Source organism: Miniopterus schreibersii (genome assembly GCF_964146895.1).
Source record: "Miniopterus schreibersii genome assembly, chromosome: 13".
Classification (NCBI taxonomy): Eukaryota; Metazoa; Chordata; class Mammalia; order Chiroptera; family Miniopteridae; genus Miniopterus; species Miniopterus schreibersii.
The window spans coordinates 36,420,370-36,444,700 of record NC_138113.1 but is presented as its reverse complement, the minus strand read 5'-3'; the positions used below and the strand labels follow the sequence as shown (position 1 = coordinate 36,444,700).

Sequence of the window (24,331 nt, the reverse complement as noted above, 5' to 3'; positions counted from 1 at the left end):
GGCCCCTTCCTCTCCTTGCTCCCGGTGCTCCAGCATGTGATTTCTGCAGGTAGGTTCTGCTCGTCCCTTCGGGCCCATCCTCACCCTTCCTGCCTGGAATGCCCTTCTCGGCCCTGCCTGGCCCCAGCCCCTGATTACCTCCTGCTTGCTAAGGAAGTTACAGCTCAGATATCACCTCCCCCAGAATGCCTTCCCTGATACACACACACACACGTGCGCGGGCACACTTCCCCCAGGACGAGCGAGGCTCCCCTCCGCAGAGCACTGAGTGCGCCTCATGCACACCTCTGCCATCTGACTCTCATGCTGCTGCGTGTGACCTGTGTGCCCGTCTACAACTCTACACAATGAATGTGCTAAAGTCCTGGACTATATCTTCCCCATCCTCCTACCCTTCATCCCAGTAAAATATCTATGCCACGTCAGATACAAATATGTTTTTGAATAAATAAATGAATAACTTAAGTGATATATCAAGGGCCCCTGTGTTAAACTGTCACCTGATGCTATGATCTCCTATATTAAATATCATAAAACATCTCGAAAGACTTGCAGGATTTAAAAACATATCACAAACTTGCACTCACATAAACACACACCACTATAAAAATATATTAATACCCAGCTGCAGGGTCACACAGTCCAAAGAAAGGAAACTTGAAGCGACACATATCCCAGTTCGAAATCTGACTACACCACTTACATGGTCTTAGACACGTCACAACCCCCCTAAGTCTTCATGTCCCTAATCCGTAAAGGGCGATAAAGAAATACTCCTCTGCAGACATAATTTATATAAATTCCCAGGCATGCAGCAAGCACTCAATAAACAGCAGCTACTATAGTTTTTAATGTAACAGCATAGGGTGACCTAGTCAACCCTGAAATATCTACATACAGGTGTATTCAGTCTACAGAGCTTCTGGTTAACCCGAGCTGGCTGAGCATTCAGCGTGGTATGCCTTGGGCTATCTCCCAGCTGGTGTGTGCTCAGGGAATGCAAACTGATCTTATTTTCACCTTCAAATAACATGATTTTACAGGTGGCTTGCCCCTCCCCACCCTATCAAGTCTAATTTCATCCCTAATATTTATAAATCACTTTACAGTATACAAAGCACTGTGACATATCTTCTCACTTGGTCATTCATCACATCAGTGTGATGCCAGATTCCTTTTTTTTTTTTTCCAGGCCAGAAATAGTGGGTTCTTTTCTTCAAAATTTCTACACTTCCTGTCCCATTCAAACAGATGGGTAAACGAGAGTCTGGTGACCCTGACATAGCAGCTATGTAAAAATTGATGAAATAATCATAGCGTTCAAAATTTAACGTTAGTCTGCACCTATCCATGGGCAGCTTTCTCTTTGGGGACGTCCGTTTGCATTTTCAAAGTGCCGGAGTCCCTTTAGTAAATGGTCTCTGGGACCTGAAAGAGGTGGCTCATCTGCTGAAGTGAACATTCCAGCCCCTCCAGATTGGGGGAGTCACCAGTCGAGGAGGGGAAAGCACCGATGCGTGTGATGCTCCTGAATACACAGACGCCAGTTCCCACATCTGCACGTGTCCACACGTACGTGCACACACACACAGGCCTGTGCCCGTCCGCGAGGCACAGCAGACAGGATCACCGAATGTCACCATCCCACGCTGCCAGGGCAGTCCTATCTCCCCACTCCCTCTCCCTCAGGCTTCTGACCTCTGTCTAAACAATGTCTCGTGGGGTCCTTCAGGGCACAGAACCTCAGGAGATATGATTCCTCATAGGTCTCTCAATCAATGATGCCACCTGAGGAAAAGGGACCAGAAAGACCCACATGCAGAGGTGAGGAGAGGAGGAGTCCAGGCACCTCTATGAAACGGCACGTTTCCCTGTGTGCGCCTGAAGTTGAGAAACGGGAGATCCTGAGAATGTTTTTGTTTATGACTACTGAAAGTCTGAAACGGGCCGTGGCCACGTGGCTCAGGTGGCTGGAGTGTCGTCCGGTACACCAAAAGGTTGCGGGTTCGATCCCAGGCTGGGGGGCATACGCAGGAGGCGCCCGATCGACGTTTCTCTCTCACATCAATGTTTCCCTCTCTCTCCCTCTCTCCCTTCCTCACTCTCTAAGATCAATAAAAACACATCCTCAGGTGAGGATTAGAAGAGAAAGTCTGAAGTCTGAGACGCTGACGCTCCTATTTGAAAATCTTAGGGGCCCCCTTTGCACCTGTGTGCCAACCAGAGCACGCCACACGCGTAAGCATTCGACTCACTCAACAACCCAATAGCACCTACAATTTGCTAGAGCCCTAGGTGAAGCCTGCCGCTCCCAAAACATACTCCCCTGGGGCTATGTCTACCCAGCTTCAAATTCAACTAATTCAGCAAAAAATGTAAAATTCCTCATATGGATTTCAAAAGAATCCCTGGAAATCATTAAGCAAAATTCACTTAACCATGACAAGCGTGGGCAGGGTGTTTTGTTTGAACGCAGCAAAACTGCCCTCTTACCTTTTAAGCTTTGGGATGTTTTGAAATACCAGAAGCTCACAGATTAAAACATCAGGGTGCACACATGCTGTGGACTCAGGGGTTACATTAAAATGTGCTTGGGAGGGTCCGGAGGTGAAACCTTTCCTAAGTCCACACTCTGTCCTGCTGGCCGGTGAAAAGGCGTGGGGAGGCGATGGCTGTGCTGGGCAGAGCCGGCGGGGCTGGGGCAGGCCCTGTGGTGGCCCACACGGGCCTTCCCCGGGAGGCCAGCTTCTTAGGAGTTATCTCCCTTGCACACTTCTTCCGACTTTCTCCATCCACTCTCCTCCTTCCTCTCACTTCCTTCCCTGTCCCCGCCCTCGCAACCTGGCCTTTGCCAAGCCCGCAGCCCTGCCAGGGTTCTTGCTGAACCTCTTTTTAATGCTGCGATAAAATGTGCTTATTACCCCACTTAATAGAGGCCCGAAGGGTAATTTTGGTGACTCAGGGCAGATGGTGAATTAGTGGTAAGACAATGGAAATCCCACACCCCCTCTCAGAATCTGCGGCTCTCGCCGAGACACCGCACTTCCCCTCCTCACCGGCCGGCCCGACCACGTCGGCCTTCGTGGACTTTTCATCCAGCGGCGCATCTCAGTGACTGTCCCGTTCTCCCCAGTTACCGCGCTCGCGGCGCCGGCCGGCGTCCTCACAAACCACCCACGTGTGGCTAGTTCTGCATCAAGTGAGGTAGATTTGGAACACCTTAACTTAGCAACTGTGATGCGTTGCTTTAAACACACACCCCCCCATAAGCACACACACGTGATCACACGGTAGCAGGCGTGGGCAGCTTGGGGAGGCGGAGACGGCGCCTGTTAAATGGAGTTCTGTATGTCCCCGTTCTCACGCACCACAAAGAAAACCTACGAAAATGATCATTTTTCAAACATTGAATTCTCTGTCTCTGTGTAATGAGGCACATAGAGGGGAGGGGAAGAATTTCTGCGCTTTGTGTGTTTTTTTGGCTTTGGTGAAAATCCTCTTTGATTTCGTCTTTAAGTGAGAAGTTTTGTATCAGGCGATGGCAGGGGCTCCAGGAGCGGCCAGAGCCTTGGGTTCGGGCACCGGGAGACACACAAGGGCACGCCCACGCTCACACTCATGCCCACACACAACGGCACCCACCGTGTGCCCAGGAAGCGGGCCAAAGAAGGTGGGAAGCCTAACTTTAATGTGACAGTGTAAGGCGACGGAAAGCAGCTCGGCAGGCAACTCCGTTTTTAAAATCCGCTGGCCCTTAAATCCTTTGCTGGTTGCCCTGCACTTGACTACCCCTCGCCCTCCTCGGGCCCGGCTGCCATGCGGGGCAGTGAGGGCAGGGACCTCAGGAGGCTCCGGCCGGGCCCCCCGGGCCCCTTTCCCAGGGCTCCTCAAAATCTCACCTGTCCCCAGGCTGACATCCTTTAGGTCTCAACTCTGAGCTCACAGGTCATCACTCATCTGCATTGCTGAATTCCTTCATCCTCCAAATTAAAAATGAACCACTAATGCTAAGCAAAAGTGCGCCGATGTAAAACACCCCCCAACATATTCCAGAAGCTTTCCGTATGAAGCCTACACAGCGCGGACCCGTCTGCCCAGCCGCTTTCCATTGAGACTCAACGCCAGCACGTCCCATGGGGACCCCGCTGTGGCGTCAGGAGAGCATCTAGATTCCTACAGGGGGTGAGAGGCTTCAGACACGTTATAAGGGGAAGAAGATGCAATCAGAGTGAAACTGCTACCAGGAACGGACAACTAGTTTTACCAAAAAAAATTAAAAAAAAAAATCTCAAAACCGGAAAGTAGATGAGTAATTCACCAATTATTCAAGTGCACTGAATGTTCAAGTTCTACCAAGCAGTTTGTTGTGGAGAAAAATCTCATAAACAGAAGAGCAGATAAAGCCTCATTACACTAGGAACCTTACTCAAAGTACTAATTTGTGTTTTAATAACATTTCCTTTTCCTATGCCATTGTATTGTGGCTGGCATGCTATTAATAAAAATAAACTCTTACATTAAATTATTTTAATGACTCTATGAGCTTCCACTCCTGTAATCATACCTGTGAACTGTGGTTCAGAGTTAAATGTTTAAATTTTTTTAAAAAACAAACCTCTGATCCAACTGGCACCATTGTATTTCCAAACATTTGTACCTAACTATTTCAAACCTTACTCTTCATTTATCTGCTACGGGCTTTCTGATGAAATTCAGAGTATTTTATATCTTTTCTATTAGGAGTGGCAGAAGAATTTGAAATTTGCCAGTATACCTGGAGTTACAAAATCCCTTTTATAAGACTGCTTGCTTCCCAATGTTTTATTTTACATTTGTAACAGTATTCAGTGCTCCTCATTCTGCAAACAAATTAAGATAAAATAAACTCGAAAGTGTCTTATACAAAACAACTTCAAACCACAAATTTACTAGACAACCATCCTAGCAAAAAGAACACCGGGTAATGCAGAAAACACTGCATCCTGAGTACAAGCAGATAACAGGACCTCGTGAGCGGCTGGACCTTAGCCACGTCGCATCTGCGCTCAGAAATGTGGAAAAAAGTACTTAGTATGAGATCTGCACATAACTGTTACCTGAAGTTGAACTTAAGAGTAAATCTGTAGTAATTCACTGTGCTGTCTCAGCAACAGGGCGGAGGGACCAGTCCCCTTTGACACTTTAACAGAATCAGAATAACAACGACCCCTCCTAATACAAATAAAAATGATATTTTTCTTGAACTCTATGATTTAAAAGAAAAACGGTCTATTAAAAAAAAAACACACCCCATTCACAACTACCCAATCTTCCTTTCCCAAGTGAAATGCATGTTGTTGATGATTGGGTAGAATAAAAATAAGTAGAATATTATTTAATATACTGCACTGTTTAAGGTTTACTGTTTTAAAGGCTTCACATGCATTCTTATTTAATCCTTGGAAGTAACTCAACAATGTGCGTTCTGTTACTATGCCCATGTTACAGATGATGAAACTGAGCCTGGTGGAGGTAGAGACGCTCTCGCAGGGCAGAGCCCAGCTCAAAGCCAGTGCTCTACTTCTGAAGTGTATACACCTTCTCGGGACACTGCTGGCCTGAGAGGTCGTGTAACTAAGTTACAATCGGCACACTTTATGGCTCATCCTCTAGTGTTTCTGACAGTTTCTCTATTCTACTTCTAAACTCTCAAACTAGAAAATCCACAATTTTGATGGGGGGGGGGGGAATCAGCCCAGATGTAAATCTCATTTTATTCAGCTACCTTATGGCACTGTACTTTGGATAAAAGAATTCACTTACCACTGATATCCACTAACAATTAGCAACAGAGGATTTTCCAATTTCCCTGTGGTTTTCTTTTTGGAAGCACTTCCAGGTTTTTTATTTTCGATGGGCTTCTACTTTTTAAGGACCTGTCGTTCCCCCCAGGATTTCCAACTCCTTAAGCTCTCAAAGTGTTAAATGCGGAGGTGGGGGACAATATTACCCCTTCCTTCATTATCTACCTTGGGCAAAATCATCAGAGAGGCCTCTCTCAAAGCATCGTCGACTTTAATTTGCATTCCTGGTTCCTAGAATGGCCAAGTTTTCTATATTTCAAGGCACTTCACTGAGGGCGCAACCAAATCGACCCTGAATTCCAGAAGCAGGAGGCCGGGCTGTACTGTTAGCGCACTTTTTAAGGAATTCAGTTCATCAGAATGCCATTCTTCAGCCATACCCAAGCCTATTATTCCTGGGGCTATTCATACTATTTTACCAGTTATAGAGTATCTGCAGTATTAGATGTATACTACACGTGAAGAAAAGCCCCATCATTGATTCGTTAATGTCTTATTCTCCTCTTTTTCTATCAGCATGTTCTTTACGTGCCCTCAATAAATATTAAACACTCAAACAACTCACGATTAGGGTGGCAAGCAAACCGTTAGAATGTCGAAACAGTAGAAGGAAGAACAATGCACCTAATTGAAATGGCAGGGTAATTTGAAAAATAAAATTGAGTTGCTGCAAATTCCAAATTCCAGAATAAAAATGTTTATACTCACTCAAATGCAGATTGATCCCAGCTTTGAATAATTATCAGACTAAAAAATACGTGAACACCAGCAATACATTTGCTATGCACAGAACAACCACCACCTACACGTCTCGATTATTTTGGGCAAGGAAATGCAGGACATAATCAGTCTGATACTTTTCTTAAGTGATTTTGTTATTGAACAGAGCTTACAAAACCCCACACTAAGCCAAGCCACCAAATGCAAAACCAGTGTTAAAATATCATGGACAACATTCTTCAGAAAATTTAAAACACATTAATGAACGGAGAAGCATGCTTGAGGAAATGAAGGGGTTAAACGATTCTGCTACTCAGTATCTTTTTCCCCCCCTCGAAGAAATTAATTTATCACCAAGATCAATTCAAAATGTAACATTCCTGATTCACTTTGGCAGAAACTAGAGCCTGAAAAACCATGACAATTAAAATAAAGATGGAAAAATGCACTTGCATCTGGAATTATGAAATATAAACATGTAATGATATTTATCTGTATACTGAGGGTAATCTTATTATCTGTCTACTTAGGTCTATGACAATTTTGGCAGAGAGGCCACCCATATCTGGCAAAGATAAATTCCATATGCTCTGTAGAGTTATCGCATATTTCCCATAAATAATGTATACAATAGACTGTAAATAAATCGTACATTTATCTGAACTGCTCAAGAGTGAAGGGCAGGGTGGCTACTCATGAGACAAAGTCTCCTATGAATGAAGAATTTCAAATAAAGGTACCTTTAATGGTGAGTTAGTTATCACAAAGCTCTTAAACTACCACATTCTTAAGTGGGGGTTTTAACATCACTCCAGATCTGGTGGGAACTTTCAAGTAAATGTTCCAACTGAACCCCAAATGCCCCATCTCATGTTGCTGCTAAAATGTCTATTCTGATTGTACCACCATAGCTAATAGCATCTTACTTATAGGCTGCGATTTTTTTAATTTTCTCTACACTACTGGTTTTTATGATCAATGAAATAACTAGATTTAAAATGTCATGTAGAGTTCTTGTCCCATGAAACACACGTGTGTTTTTTTCTTCAGTGTAAAAAAACTTTTAACACTGTAGTAAACAGAAAGGAAGACTACCTTGACAAAAGAAAAACAGAAAACAAAAAGAGCCCACCTGCACTAGTTTGCTAGGACTTTACATTGGAAAAATTGCTAGTCCCTCCCCACAGAGTATCCCCCTTTTTAAGCCCTACAGACACACAAATTATTTCCATTTCTTCCAAATAGTGTACATCTGCCTTTATAACCTCAGACACCGTACACCATTTAGCTGGAAATTAAGTTTTCAGATCGCTAAGGAATAGTCCCTGAATAACAGAAAACACTATAGGTCACAGTTAATTATAGCTTGTCTATCAAATTAAGTTAATGTTCGAGAACACAGCCAAAGAGTTATAAAGACATTAAGAGGAGTTTTATTGTCGAAGGAATTCTTATTCCCTCAGCTTCTAATATTTTTAAAAGAAGAGAGATAAGTAAGTCTTTTACAAGCTTGGATGGGATGAGAAAACTCTGGGTTTACATCGAATTGTTCCCTTCCTTGTCCTTTGATGACTATAGTGATTTCATTAGAAACTTCATTTTCCAGAGTTTCATAATAGTCATAAACACACTACACTTTAAAGAGTTTCTACGGGACACAGTGTGAATGCAAATGCAGGCTAAAATGCAAATCACGGAGGTCTGGGACCAGATCGGACTCTCAGTAAGGCCACAGCCACAGAGAACAAACGGAGGCCTTGAGAGGGCAGCCAGAAAGGGGCTGATAGGAATCTCTGCACCAAGCATTCGATGCCCTGGGGGGCAAACAAGAACAACAGTTTTTAGTTTTACAAGTTACAAGGCACAGGTTGGGAATATTTGATAACTTTGGTCTCCACTCATTCCCATTCGAAAGTGAGTAACATTTTCATCTTTGCAGGAAAATAAACCCACGTGGTGCAGAATGACCCACCAGATACTCAAATAGGGAAATGAGACCTAGCGAAGGAGTTCAGGAGCAGATCTCAGGCACAGGAGGCTTACCACGCAGTGGGAAAGGGGTGAGCGGAAAAAGAAAGAGCTGCACTTCTGCCTTCCTAAATAATAACCAACAAGCCAGCTATTTATAATGAATGAATAATAAACAGGCTATCGTTTCGCGTGGCGAAGAATAAGGGAAAGATATACAGGAATGGGAATTCACCAGCAACAAAAATTAATTCCAAGTTAGCATCTATTATCAGGTATAATTCTAATATCATTCAAAATGTTACTTATTTACCGACTGCTATCATCTACATGAGTCAAAATAATGTATATTTCAATCCATTGTAAAACTGAAGACTTTGTATTGTGTTTGAATGATAAAAAGTAGCAAGACTATAAAATGTTGCTTAAATTTGTTAAATTCATAAAAAGTGGTGATTTTAAAGTATTACTTAGTAAACTTATTAGTAGTAATGTTATTTCCTTTCTGTGGAAAAATACAGTTTCATTTAAGTTTTTAAATAACCCATAACATTTCATAATCCTGGTTCTTTACCTCATGATCATAAATCCTATTAATTGTAAATAGAGTCATGAAAAGTATAAAGGGAAGAATCAATTATAGAAATGTATTTTGAGGGTTAATGTAAAATTTATTTTCACAACTTATTTATTTACCCTCCATCCGTTTATAGTAGTGCACGTGTCATGGAAAAGCTGTAACATGCTTATGGCACATCTTAAAGAGAGTTGATGACTTAGTTCTGGTTATAATTTGTATTTAACTGTATATACTCATGATACCAATAAACAACAGGTGTATAATTCAATAAATGTGGAAATAAGTGTATTATATACCAGAGAATAACTCTTTATGGTATATTTTAGGAATCCTGAACCAAGAAGTAGAGAAATATAGAATAATTTCAAAAGATTTGCACTGCGGTGTTTTCCTTTAACAAGAACATATTTCCTAGATTAAGAAATGCTTTTTGGAAAGAGTGCTCTGAGGGAGTCTAGTAAAGTGTTGCCAATCGGTTTAATTCTGCACACATGAATGCATTAAACTGACTGAACTTGGATTCTAGTGACAAATATTTAAATGGATATATTCGTGTGTATTTCACATGGTATCTTTTATACCATTTATTAAAATGTCAAATTTATAAGTGTGAGGAATCCAGCAATTGCCCAATACAGGTATACTTCTTGGAGAGGTTAAGATTCCCAAAAGCTTTCCCAAATTTCTATAATCCTGAAGTCACGGCACATTAAATTAAGGATAGCGTGAAGAAACCCTTTTATCTTTTACACTGCATACACATACTCGTCCGCTTGAATTTTTCAAATCTGATTTTATACACGCAGGGTTCATTTACAAATAGTAATAGTAAACTATCCAAACTTTTACTGGATCCCAAAAGTCAAAATTTGAAATTGTTACTAAAATTCAAATGGGGAGGCAGGATTTTATGCCGTAGAGCCTAACTTTTGAAACTTATTATCCTGACATTTCCTGATGAGTAAGAACACCAAGACCTACATGATTTACAACAGCGTTGTTTTACTCGGGATTTTGAAAACCTTTAAGTCTAACATCTGCACAACTGTCAGATATACTGTCACATGCCTTCTATTTTTATTTCTTTATTTGTAAAAGAATACTTTCCCATAGTTTTGATGTAATTTTAAATATTAATTTTTGCACTAAGGAGAAATGGTAAAAAATTTTTTTGTTTCATAACGTAAATTTAAGTACTACTTTCATACAAATATGACAGACATCATAATCCAAAAAAGGCCACATAAAATGCTACAGTTGCAAACATTTAAGACTGTGTAACAAAAATGATTGAGAATGGTATCAGTCTACTCTCCTTCAACTGTCTCCATGACAGTGAAGTCAAATAACGTTGAATTATAGGCCGTCTTAGAGGAAGTCTTATTTCGTGCCCAGTTTTGATTGTCTCCCTGCAAGTCCCTATAGGAATTTGGCTGAACGCCAACTTTCCTTTAAAAGTTTCTGTATACATACTTGGGTTGTGTTTGATGATTAAATGATCATTTATTAAAACTTTAGCATTCCACATTTGTTTGACATATTTACGTTTCAGAAGAAAATATTGCTATTGCAATGGAAAGCATAACATTACCAATATGAAAATACTTCATTTGAATTCATGTTGACAGTATTTTCATTTATGACAAGTGTCTTAATATGACTTGTTATGCATTCTTCACAGTTTCTCCAACTCCACCTGCGAGGGAAGGTAAACTCGTAACAGTAGGCCCCTCGTAATACTTTAGCCTATCTGCTTGGCCTTAATAAACCTAAGTTTCTACTGTCGGGCCACAAATATTCTTTGTTTTTAAGAGTATGGAGTTTTACTGCATAATTTTCCCTCTGTCACCCAGCAACAGCTGTGTTTTAAATCTCTGGGACTATGACAAACATTTTAACATTTAAACATACGAGTGTTTGAAAACATAATGATTTAAAATTTGTTTATTTTCAAAGTTGGACAATTATAGCATGATACTTCAGTTACTTTTCTGAAAGCAGGGCCCATATTTTAAGCCTCTTTTTCTTCCCCTTCCTTCTCTTCTTCCTCTACTATTTAAGCTTCTGCATGTTTTCTAATAACAGTCTCTAGCTTAGGACCGATAGCGACAGTCCACACAACCACTCTATGTATTTCCAAATCGTGAGCGGTGGAGTCATTCTGGAGAGAGAAGGATTGCTATTTGAGTGACCTATTGCCACAGAGCTAGTTAAATCACTGAACAATAGTTACTGTTATGGGGCTTTACTTTGTACAAAGTAGCATTAGTATCATTGCTTTCCATTAAGCAAGGAACTTTCACTGGGGACTGAGAGACAGAGAGACAGAGACAGAGACAGAGAGAGAGAGAGAGAGGCGCGCTCTGAAAAGGGAATAACTTTTGTTGTATTAGCATCGAGACTTTGAGACATTTAACAATGTAATTGACCTCAACCTGTCTGTGTATACTCTGTACTTTTTTTTTTCTAAAATGTTTTTAAGAGCCCCTATTAAGAATCAATACTTCCCTACTCTGAAATTCACACATAAATACACACTAAAAGGCAATCAGAAAGTAATAATAAAAACACACCAGGTAAACAACTAACTTTTAATTCAAAGGATTCTAAGCAATAAAGGGCCTAGAATGAACATCCCAATTAGCCAGTGTAGTGACAAGCAGTCAACACCTTATTATTTAATCATTAAAGAGAATCTTGCCATAATTTCCCTTTGACATATTTCAAAAAAGAAATTAAGAGTGCACCACATGACCCACAACAACAATCAAAAGGAAAGGTAGATAATTCTAAGACCCCACTGCTTGCAAGGACTGTGGACTGAGAGGTTCCAGGACTAAGGCATTAAGTGGGAACTTATGAAGTATGTACAATTTAAATAAGATGTATCCAAGTGTAAGCATTTAGAAACAAACTACCTGACAATGGGACCATTTTCCTGTTTCTTGATGTTTGTGTCCCATTTTCTTATTGGATAAAAATAAATCGCCTTCATTTCTAGTATTAGCAAATATCCGAAGGCCTTATCTTCCCACCTCCCCCACCAGAACAGCAGACCCAATTCATCAAGGGCATTAGGCTGTCCCTTGCCCTTCCATCCCCATCACTGACTATAAACACCTCTCCAAAGACAAAGCCTCAATCTCTGTTAGATGCATCTCATCCTGCTTTGCAGGGAGGGACTGTTTTCAGTCAAGTACAAGTTCAGTTCTAAGAATTTTTTTATTTTAAACTATGCTTCGGAAACAACATTCCGGACTTTTAAAATAAAACAATCGCCACCAGGCTTCCCTGGCCCACTTGGGAAGCAAAGCTCACTGGCCCAGGCTGCCCTAGATATCTGAGGCCGGGAGGGCTGGCCTCTCCAGCCTGGGCCTCACGGCCCCGCAGCCGCCCTCCCTCCCCTGGGAAGCTCACCAGCGCTTGGCATTTAACCTGCCTGGCGAGCGTGGCTTTCTGGTTCCATCTCCGAGAGCCACATTACTTCTCCCTAGATGCCAGAGACAAATCTGGATTAACATGCAACAGGGAGCCCGGTGCAGCCTGGCAGCCCTACGCCCAAGAGCTGTTAAATGCAGATTCAGCCGAGGACCCCCCGGAGAGCTGCTGTTGAATAAAAATTGTAATCCAAAGGGACCATTTCTTTGCCTCCCGCTGCTAGTGGGAGAACCCGGGCTGGTGCGCGGCTCGGCCCAGCTAGTCCCCGCTCCCTGCGAGCAGGCGTGGCCACCGGGGAGGCCGCCTCAGGGGCCCAGAGACCTTTCGCTCCTTTCTCCACTCTCTCCCCACCCAGCCTTGGAGTGGAAAATGCTTAGATCCAAGGAGTGGCGAGCAACATACAGCCCAGGGAAGGCTTCATTCGACGGCTCCTGTTTGGAGTGCGTCCTGGAGTCTGTCCGCTGGGCGGCCAGGCTCTGACGCGCCTAACCCCTCTGGGAGACCCCAATTCCACCCTGGATCCCCAAACGCGAGCCCCTTCTCCCCTCGGACCCGCGTCCTCCACAGCCCACTAGGCTCACCCTCGCCTTGACGCCTTGCACCGGGGTCCCTCTCTACACCCACTGCCCAGTCGCAGCCCGGCTCTCCCCCCAGGCCGAGGTCCGGAAAGCCCCAGGACCCGGGTCCTCGGGCGTCGGGAGCGCCCGTGCCGAGGCCGCGAACGTGGCCGTCGGGAGAGGGCGCCCGGGAGGGCTGCGCGCGCGGGGACGTCGGGGTCTGAGTGGGAACGAGGGGGGGGACGGAAGGGGGGTCGGGATCACAGCTTCTACTGGGGTCTCAGTCGGATAAAAATGATTTTAAAAAAACAACACCACCCAACAACACTACAAGGCCAAATGGATTTCCACAGACTTAGCCTTCTGGGAAACCGGCTGGTATCAAAGTCGTCGGTCCCAGGTCCCTGCGCGGGTGGCAGCCTTCACGCCCTCCGAGGAAAAAAGTAAAATAAAATAAACCGTGCCGCCAGCAGGCCCTAGAGACAGAGGGGTTAATGAGCTAACGAGGCCCAGCGCCCCGCCACACCTGAAGCGTGCCCGTCCCGGAGCGCACCCTCTGCGGGGCTCCAACTGGCTGGGCCGCCTCCGCGGGCAGGTGGCGAGCCGTCCTTCCGGGTCCTGGTCCCAAGGGCGCCGCGCCGGGGGTCCAGCGCCCCCTGGGACCAGAGAGCTAGCTCCAGCCGGGAAAACCGGCGCCCACCGGGCGACCTAGTGCCTTGTCTCCCGCTCCCCGCCTCCCAGACCTGGGGACCTACTCGGCTTCCGAGGCACGGTCCTCGTGCGCCCGCGTTCTGCGCTCCCCGCTCCAAAGGGAGCCCAGGCACACTCGCTCCTGGCTCCCGGGAAGCGGTCAATTCGAAAGAACAAAACTTGGTTTGCTGCCCTCCAACCAAGTGAGGCAGGCGAGCCCGCGGGGGTCCCGCGAGCGCGCCCCACGCGCGCAGGCCAAGAGCGCCACCAGCTCAGCCGAAGCTGCGAAGCCCCCTCACCTCGGAAGCAGCGGGGTGGGAGGCACGCTTCTCATTTTATAGGTGGGGAAGGAGATCAAAATGCGTATTTTTTACCCAAGAGACCTGCCTGCCAATCTGCATATTGCAAGTTAAGGTAATTGGGCAACTAAAGTTTACGGAAGGAGTAAGGGGAAGAGCTCAGGGTGGCATATCAATCTTGTATCCCCCCAAAATACCCCATAACTTTGGTCCCTTATCTTTGACTTTAATAAAATAATGATGCGTTCAGAAAATGGGGTATAAATCTTCATTTTGGAGGCAATTAAAGTGTTGATTTCATTCATGCCCCTAAGCGATTCTTGTAATTTGCTCAAATAGCTTTATGTACCCAGCACTAGAAGCTTTTAGAATCCCATTTTCTAGTTAGGCTTGTTGGATTACAATTTTTATTCAACAGCAGCTACCCGAGGGTTCCTCAGCGGAATCTGCATTTAACAGCTGGGGGGTGAGGGCCGGGGGGGAGGGGGCGAAGCAGGCGGGGGAGGCCGGGCAGCCCCGGGTCGGGGACGGGCCAGCCCGGCAGGGCCCTGCAGGTTCTTCCCACCTCCGCCGCGCTGCACCGGGACCGCTCAGGTGGCTGTTCCGTGCCCTCGTCTACACCGTCGAAAGTTTGCAACTTGCCAAAGAATAGTAAGGACCCGGCGCGCTGGCGCTTTTCAAAGCTCAGCTCTGCCTGCCCTGCACTCCTCTTGGGGAAGGGAGGATTCCTCCTCTGTCGCAGAGTTCACCAGATAAGTCAAAGCTGGGAATTTATTTTAAAGGGGGGGCGACGTTTAGAGAAGAAAACTTTAGGGTGACACCAAGACCGAGAAGTGGGTCACTCGGGCAAGGACGCCGCAAGACAGCCGCTGGTCAGCAGCGATCAGGGCAGAGCCTGCAAGGAAAGCTGCTCGACTGGCGGTCCTTTGGCTTAACAAAGGCAGGCTGATCCCCCCCGCCCCCCCCCCCAAGACGGGACTCACGTGCCAAGTCAGAAAGAGAAACAACTCCGGGCCTTCACTTATATATGGAGAGGCGGAGGGAGGCCCGCAAACCCCAGTCTCCAGACGCATTGCAACAATTCGCAACGGAGCGCTGTCGTGAGCCCTGTTTTATCCCACCCACTCCTCACATTTTCACTTTCATGCTATTTTTGCAACTCCTGTGGACCAATCCAGAGACACAGCGACTGGACAGAGAGAGACACCGGGAGCGAAGAGCGGTGTTGGGGTGAGAGAGAGAGAGAACCCCCTCCCCCGCCACGCACACCCAGCAAGTCCAAATAAAAGTCGTCCCCACTTTACAACGCTGCGGAAGGAGGGCCTGGGGGGCGCACGCGAGAGGAGGGGGCGAGGCCAGCGAGAGCCCGCAGCTGAGAGTCAAGGTGGCGCGAGGTCCCCCGCCCGCCACAGCGAGGGAGTCGCCAAGGTGCCCTGACGCTGACGCTTCCAAAAGCTGCCAACCCAGAGGGCCCAGAGCACGTACCAGCTGGAGGAGTGGAGAGGAGTAGAAAAGTCCATATTTATCTGTTTTTATACCCTAGGCCTGGTCTTTTTTTTTTTTTTTTTTTCTATGAAGTACAATAAAATGGGCGAGCTTGCAGCGAGCACTGCACAAAGCAATGTTCAGTGAGGTCTAGAAGCGCTCGGCCGAGGAAAACTGACAAGACAGGCTAATGAACCGTACAGACAGGGAGAAAACGGCCAGCATTTGCTAGATTTCAAACCACTGCTGTCTTTCTTAGACTACCTATCTTGGGTTTATTCCTAATAAAATAAGAAATAAGCAGACCCTTCTCTTTTCTTTAAGATAGAAGGGGGGTGGGGGAGGGATGCTCCAGAACAAAGCCCTACAATCAGAGGCGGTCACTGGCAGTTAACACTCCCATTATTATAGAGGGTAAATAAAATAAAGACAAAAATTAAAAGCGACAAGAAACAGGTCAAGTTTGCAGGCAAAGCTTTTACAAGCTCATCTCTCCAGGTCGAATCCCAGAGCCAGCCTTAATGAAGCAATAATAGCCACATTATTCAAAAATTTTCATTTCGATGGAAATGTATCTAAAAGAGACTTAATCATATGCAAATAATAAAAGGAGGTGGTAGTGACCCAGCGAGCAATATGCATACAGATTTTTTTTTTTTCCCAGGGATGTTGAAATTGAAAAGCACATACCTGGTCGGTTAGATTTGCTGATCTTGTTATATCTTCACTGTCTGATTTTGATCCACCCTCTCTGTCGTCTATCACCAAATCGATAGGCATTTTCCCTTTCAAACAGCTAATATACCGGTGGCAGAAATTGTCACATAATTCGTGTACCTACATTATGACAGAAATAAAAAAAAATGGAAATATAATCAAGAGTGCATAAATGACATTGACAAGTGCAATCCACCCCCCTTGTGAGATCCAAACTTCCAAATAGGGGAAACACAGGGCAATTGTCCTCCAGAGACCCCCAGACGCATCCAGAATTAGGAATAACTTTCTTTTCTTGCAAAATAGAGATATCCCAGAAAATTGACAGTGACAAGATGATTCACAGGCTACAACGTATTCAACACCCGTGTTAAATTCATCTGCTTCCAGGGCTGTGGCCATTAGAGAGGTGACCTGCGTAGGTGACACTTAAGGTAAACTATTTAATTTCATCCAGTTACTTTATCATAGCTCTTTTTCAATATGTCTAAGGAAAAATGCAGATATATGTAATATTGGATATATATATATATATATTCAAAGGACCAGTACTGTGGTAGCATAGGATATATGCCTGACAACCCAAGTCCCTATAATATTTATAATTAGGATTTCAATCCATAAGAAGCCTATTTTAGGATACTTCCTTTTAAAAATAAAAGGAAATCAAATTGCCAGTAATCAATATGTGAAAAAAGCCTACAGCCACAAAAATGTATCACATTGATTTTTTTTAATATGAAAAGGAAAGAGATAGCTTCAAAATATTTAGGTGTAAGTGGAGTGGCCTCTTAAAGGCCCCAGTCATCACTGACATGCAAAAATTCACAAGAAACCCCAGCGTGCTTGCAATTCGACGTTAGTTTGAATTACAATGCATTAAGTTTTTATTGCTGAGATTTATAGAACAGCTAGCAAAATTGTGTTATCCCACACCCTTTCTTGAGTGTGAAGGTGGGGTGTGCACAGGATTTGCAGATTCAAGAAATTGACACAACTATCAACTCTGCTTTGTCTCTGCAAAACGTTTACTGTGTCTCTCCCACCACCTCCTCCAGACTCCCTGCCCGCTCCTTCTCCCCCCACCCTCGGCCTGGCCTCTCCTCTGTGTCTGACATGCCGCTGGCTCTCAGACTGTCTTCCAGAAACTCACTAAAACTAAACAAAACTTCCCCCCTCTCAGAGGTAGCAAAGAGGAAGAGGCCACAAAGGTATAACCCGGGAAGCAACTCACAAAAGCATTCATTCTAAACATCACCGGGGGATGATGCATAGAATTGCAACTATTTATACAAAGCCAGCAAGGTATTAAGAATGACTGCAAGGCTAGGGCGTTTGTGATCCCGGTTTCAGTGGCTGAAATTGTAATTAAACTGCAAAGAGAAATGGACGCTAAGATTGGCCTTGACACTAATTACCAGGAAGAAAGACATTTATGCAAATGTTTCAGGAGCCTGAACTTCAGCCATTCTGCACCCTCCCCCCACCCTGTGTGTTTGGGGGTGAGGGGGGCGAAAGGAAAAGGGGCTAGAGAAATTACCTTCTCTAATTCCAACAGATGAAACCTTAATACTTGTATGGCTTGAATCATCTGCAAAGACACAAAAAGAATGAGCACCCCATTCCTAGTTTGCAGGAAACTGGCTGTCACAGCTCTAGCATCTCCAAGCCCACCCCTTTCCCCCCCAGTAAATAGAGTTATTTTGATTTATGGCAATAACACTAAAACTTAATAGCAGCGACTGGGTACCATCTAGAGGTTTATATTTCTTAAGGAGAAAAAAAAAATAGCTAAAACAACAACAAAGCATCTAAGTGGGGATCATAAACACTCTCCTCCCCCATGGCTCTCTCCCCTTTCTCAGCCCCACTGCCCCCACCCCACCCCCAAAAGGGCCACATCCCTGGACTAGACGTTTCCTTGGAAGGTGAGCACGGAAAACAGTCCAGAGAGTCCCCAAATTGGGGGCTTTCAGCACTGCAGGCTTTCCGCTGCCTTCTGCACAGCTTTCAGGCAACCCGGTGGCTGGGGGGCTCTGGCCCGGCCGCTGCCCTCGTGACGGGCTCTGAGGGCTGGGGAGCCCGCAAAGTTTAAGCACACAGGCTGACAGGCCGGAGATAAATCCCCGCGCTGATTAGGGCTGCGCTGCCCGGCTGTCATAAAAAACAAAAGCTCGCGTTTCTCCGCGCCGCTCGCCCGGCCCCTCTCCAGAAAAAATTTATTTCCCGGGGATCTTGTCCCGGACCACTTGTCCGTGGACGGACGCATTTGCAGCCAGACCTGCAGCAGCGGGAAGACCGGTCTAGAAACCTCAGGGCTCTCAAAGCAAAGCTGGGGGGCGCAGGGGGGGGGGGGCTAGAGGGAGGGGGACTGGGGAGAGGGAAGTAGGGGGTCCACTCTTACCAAGTTATCCAGTTCTGGATTAGAAGAAAATAGAGGTTTTTCTGCGCGAATCTAAATACAAGTTGAGAAGGGATGGGGGAGAAAGAAACATTTGAAATCTGGTCGCCTTCCTAGTCTCTTGCCTCATTCCACTGTCTGTCCCGGCCAGGGTGTAACCTCTTGGAGGGAGACTCGGTGACACGGAGTGGGTCCCGCAGAGAAACACTTCCACGGGGACCAAAGAAGCCGAAACCAAGCCCAGAGCTCAGGGTGACTTCTACCAGCAGCTACCCTTCTAGAGGAGCTGCTCAGCTGGCCAAATCCAAGGCAGCTCCAGCACGTGGTGTCTGGGATTTTATTTTATAAAGGGAGCTTTCTGCACTCGGTTGTGGAGCTCGAGTTGGGATGGACAGGGGCGGTTTCGAGTCACCCGCAGACACTCACACAGGAGGAAAATCTCAGGGTAGTTTGTAACAGGCATGGCTTAAGGTGGACTAGTTGCTAGTTGCTCTTGCAGATAGGCTGGGTGGGAGGGGAGGAAGGGGGGCCCTTTTTGGGGTTTTTTCTTTCCCCTTTTACTTTTTAAACATTCATTTTGCTGACCTGTTTGGCGAACACGGCTATATCTTCATTGAATGACTCTGACGAGCAGACGTCCCCGCCCGCCACCCCTGGCTCGCGGGGGGTACAAGTAGCTAATTCACATTTCTCAAAAATCAGTGCTAAGAGAGGGAAGAGGGGGTGTCTGCAAGAAAATACAACAGTCACAAACAACACAATGGTTAGTCCCGAGTCAGGGGGAAAAGGCGCCCAAGAAAAGCAGCTGGAGGAGCTGGAGGCAGGGACCCCCCTCCCTGATTCTGTCAACTACTTTTTTCCTCCCCCCACCACCCACCCACCCAGGTGACTGCTCACCTCTCCTTCCACCTAGGGCCCCAAAGTTGGAGGCCCTAAGCCAGGGACCTGTATCTGAGGATCGGTCCAGCTTATCTGGCCCGAGAAATTGGTAACATTTGCTAAGGATAAAACCCAAGCAGTTCCAGCAGCCATTTTGAATTAAGTTTCCCACCCGCCAAGCCCTCGTCCCTCTGCTGCACACCCAGGACCTGGAGGAAGGAGAAAGGCGCCGGGCACAGGGGCTGGGAGGGCTCGTTCCGCTGGGCTCCTCCAAGGCAGCCTCGCGAAGCCCGGCCTGGGGATCTCGGTGGCAGGCGCTCAGCTAACTTGGGGACAGGACCTCTGAGGCTGCGGGACCGGCTGTCAGGGGGGCTGCACCTACCGATCCCCACCCCACGGCCCTCGCAGAGCGAAGAGGCGCCTCCTGGGCTCCCTGCACACTGTCCCTCCCTTCGCCGATGACCCCCGACACCCCCAAGAGAAAAGTTCCTTCCAATGGTCCTGCGGGAAAGCCTGGAAGCCTTTCATTTTGTCTCTGCGGAATGGCAAGGCAGCTAGGACTGCGAGGGGCCTAGATGTCGCTTATCTCAGCCCATAAAAGAAAAAAAAAAAAAAAGCAAGCTGCTCCTAATGCCCAAGGAGGTGTCTCAAGTCTTTTATTAGCTCTCACAGCCCAGCTGGGAATTTAACAGTTTGGGGTCCTTTTCAAAGCTTCCCCAAATGTTCTGTCCCAGAGCCTAAACCATTTGCAGTTAACGCTGCGGAGAGAACGCTGGGATTTAAACAAGCCCATCGCACAAGGGACCAGAAGAACCGAGCAGAAAGGGTGTGCAGCCGGGGAGGGTCAGTGTTGCATGATTTTTTTTTTTTTTCCCAAAAGAAGAAAGTAAAGTTGCTGCAAAGTCAAAAGAGGTCCCCAAATTCATCAGCACACAGTAGGCACAAGGGACTTTCAAAGGATTTTACCAGGGTCGTGTCTGATGGAATGGCCGGGACAACACGGGGTGAACCGCACAGGCAGAGAACAACACGGCCCACAGCACCCCGCATCTACTTCTAAATCCTGCAGGTTTCGCCTTTGATCACACACTACCAAAACGTCTAGAAGTCTCTTCGTGTCTGCAATAATTCAGATCGAGCTCCCCTCCTTGACTACAGTGGTCAAACTTTCTAAATGCAAAGCTTGTTCCCCGGCCTGACCTGCAACTGTCTTCCCTCGATTTTATTGTGCGGTGGCAGAGCCAGCGTACGGTTGCTGAGTAAACTTAGCAAGTCAGAACAATCAGTGGCTTAAAAGATTTTCCCTTAAACTAAAAGTTTCGTTCCAACACAAAGGCGCCTACAGTTAGAAACCCCCAACGCTTTCCCAGAGCAGCGCGGCGAGCCGGGACACCAACCCGGCCAGAGAGGAAGAGGGACCCCGGGCAGCTTCTCCCGCAGGGCGACCCCTCCACCGGGCACGGCCTCGGCGGGGCCTGCCGCTGGGCAGCCGCTGAGCGCGCCTGGGGATGGGGGCGTCGGGGATGGCAGGCAGCCTCCCCAAAGTCATCAGGCAGTGCGAATGAAAAGTCACCAAGTAGTGGACCTCCAGTCCAGAGAGCCCTGGCATTCCCCTCACCAAGGGCAAAGGGAGCCAGGGGAAGCCCCGCGTCCGGGCTGATTAAGCTGCTGCCCATTGTACCTACCCATAAATGGCATCTTTATCTCTCTTTAAAGCGTCATTGACGGAGGAACCCATGCTGGGGGCCATGGCGTTGGTGTGAGCTGTGTGCGGGTACTGATGCGAGTGCAGAGGAGGCCCGTGGTTCAGGTGGTGGACCGGCTGCATGGATCTGGCCGCATGCGGGTCCCCGTACATCGTGGAGGGGATGCCCACTCCATCCATGCCCCCGTAATGGGGTAGGTCGTCGTACTGCATGGCAAACAGGAGAGAAACAGGGTTCAGAAGGCCAGGCGGGCAAATGGGGGACCGGCAGGGCACGGAGCTTATATAATGTCAGTCCAGCTGGATCCTTCAACCTCGAATTCGGTGGCCTTGCATCTATATAAAGTGGAGATTTTCTTTTTTTTAATTAAAAAAAATTTTTTTTTTTTAAAGTAAAAATTCTAGGATTCTCGGCGAGACCCGGCTAGGATGAATGGTCTTGCCCTGACTTGTGTCCCTATCAACTAGTTCAGAAATTCAGAATCCTTTAGCAAGAAAGGAAGGAAAGAAAGAGAGGCATTTTCCCGGAGGGTGGGAAGGTAAACCGTGCATGTCTCCATAGGAGGAAATTCAAAATCACAATAATAAAACGTGCCAGGACAGTGCAGAAAACCCGCCTAGTTTCACAGCCCCTTCTCATCAGGGGGAATTAAAAAAAAAAAAAAAAGTTACGATGGGAACAGCTACGCCAAGCACGTGAATTCAGACAGGCTTCTTATTTTATTTCCCTGCCAGCAAGAGGTTAGGCAGTCCTGCAAGACACTGCATTTCCTTTGCTTTCCAAGACAAACTCTGCTAAATTATACAAAACTAACCGGCCCCCTTGTAAGTGAAACTCAGAGAAGGGTAGCTTTTCTTGTACATTATAGCTGGATTTAGAATTGGGCAATTTCCACCTCAATGGTAAAGAAAATCTATAGTTGGAACAGTTATTCTATTTTCTCTACTCTTAAGAACTTTCTACCCAGACTAGAAGTCAATGAGGCAAATGTTACTCATCAGGTTTAAAGTAAATTCAATAGCAAATGCATAAACAACCTCCCATCTCCCTCCTCTAGAAAAACTACTTTCACATTGATTGTCATTATTTTTGTGTGCAAAATTTAGCTATTGAGATTTTTCTCATTGGTTCATTCCAGGCAAGTTTTTTTCCCCCCTTAAGATTTGAAGGCATCAGAGTGAAATTATTTTCAAAGAAAAGAGGAATTGCCACTTTCATCTCCTTAGAGCCAGAGGTGTGAAAAGAGTTTGGAAGAACGCTGACATTTGCCTGAACCAAAGGAGAAAAAAAAAAAAAAAAAATGTGTCAGCCTAGTAACTTTCTTTTGCAAACAGGGCTTTGAGGGCCAGGACACAAATTATGCAAGGAAGGCTTTTTGTAGACCCCCTTTCTTTTAAGAAACTACCACAGTTGGGTTGTCATTGTCTCACTTTACTCTCACTACATTTCCATTCAAATAGGAATATTGGAGAAATTAGTATTGCATTTTAAAAATGAGTAGCTGTGTGCTTAGTATCCAATTAGTGCAGGGCTTGTCTAAGATAAACTTTCTAAGTATTACCTTGCATAAAAATCCATGCACATTAAAATTACTTTTAAAAGATTAATGTTTCCCGACTCCCCAAAAAACCGTTGTACTATGACAAAGTTACTGGCTTTAAAAAGCTAAATGCTTCTGATGGTATTAAAGATGAACATAATCAATAACATAGCAGAAGTTTCTAGCTGTTCATTTTAGTTTTAAAATAGCTCTAAACTTTTGCTCTCTGAACTCTCACATTATAGCATTAGCTATGTAGCTATTTTTGATTTTTATTTTTTAACCAGATGGTTGCCCACGCTTGTATTTTTATTTATATAGCTGCTGGTTAAGGAATCTATAGAAAACTTGATTATTCGAATTAACATGTAACATACATAAGTCCACAAACGCACTGAATAAATACGCTCACTTTAGGCCACGGCTTTAAGAGCCTCATTCAAAAAGACAGAGAGGAAAAAAAGGAAACTTTTTAGCAGTGTCTTTCAGCCACGTTTCAATTTAATCTCACATTTGAGTTCCACAATTGTTGTTGTTTTTTAATACGTACCCTTTGCGCCATCGGCCTCCCTGGCTCCCTTCCTACTTCAACTTCTAATATATCCTCTTTAAGGCCAGTGTGAAAGGAAACAAATACGCAAACTCCCCCGGAAAAAAAAAAATGTAAAAGCAGGACGAAAAAATCCCTTAACGTCTCCAGCAACGTGAACTACTAGTCCCAGATCTTCGGTCTACGGGACCTGAAGCAAAGCGCCCGAGTCACTGAGCATAAAAGCGCTCCGTTTCCAAGACAGCGGCAGGGGCAAAAAAAAAAAAAAAAAAAAAAAAAAATCCAAAAAAAAAAAAAAAAAAGCAAGCAGATCTTCTCTCCCCAAAAAATCAGTTTAAAAAAAAGAAGGAAAAAAAAAAAAAAAAAAAAGAGCGCCCCTCAGACCCAACTACCAAATCTCATGGCTTTCTGCCACTCCGGCTGTCAATCACAGGCGAGGTTGTCAACGTGGTGAATGAATGATCATCCGCTCTGTCTTCTTCTGGTCAGAACACCTCCAATGTTAATATTCAAATGCACAAAGCCCTAGCGCTCGCTCCCCTTGAATCAGTCCTAATTCCTAATCAGTTTCTCTCTTCTCTCGCTCGCTCGCTCTTTCTCTTTCTCTCTCTCTCTCTCCCTCTTTGCAACTGCTGCACTGGAGGGAGATTAGAGGAGGAGGGTTAAAAAAAAAAAAAAAAATGTCTGTCTGAGTTTGTCTTAAAGGAGCCACAATCGATGCTGCCCGCTCGCAGTCCCCGTGCGTGTGTAAAGTGTGTGTTGCACAGGCGGAGAGGTGGATTCCGACCAGAATGCTAGAACCCGGAAGTAGTGGTGGCCATAACAGGTCGCGTCTTACACAATGCATTGGGCTGCAGCAAGTCGGCTCCGCGGCAGGGGTGGGTGCGCCAGGCGAGCTCCGCCGCGCGGGGCAGGCGGACGGCGCTCCCTGCAATCGCACGCCCGGGCACCGCCGCCC

General features: G+C 45.8%; 1 protein-coding gene across 2 annotated transcripts in view; it reads right to left on the bottom strand.

Moving 5' to 3' along the window:
* The window catches only part of MEIS1 (Meis homeobox 1), a 129,710-nt gene extending 106,106 nt beyond the window's left edge, over positions 1 to 23,604 (bottom strand). For both annotated transcript variants that reach the window (XM_081157198.1, XM_081157199.1), the window contains exons 1-6: positions 23,374 to 23,604; positions 21,263 to 21,489; positions 19,284 to 19,425; positions 18,702 to 18,752; positions 17,838 to 17,888; positions 16,271 to 16,417 (exon numbers count right to left, since the gene is read on the bottom strand). In XM_081157198.1, the coding sequence (XP_081013324.1) occupies positions 16,271 to 16,417; positions 17,838 to 17,888; positions 18,702 to 18,752; positions 19,284 to 19,425; positions 21,263 to 21,489; positions 23,374 to 23,385 (630 nt within the window). In that variant the 5' untranslated portion in view covers positions 23,386 to 23,604. The remainder of the gene's footprint in view (positions 1 to 16,270; positions 16,418 to 17,837; positions 17,889 to 18,701; positions 18,753 to 19,283; positions 19,426 to 21,262; positions 21,490 to 23,373) is intronic.
* Positions 23,605 to 24,331: the final 727 nt, after the last annotated feature.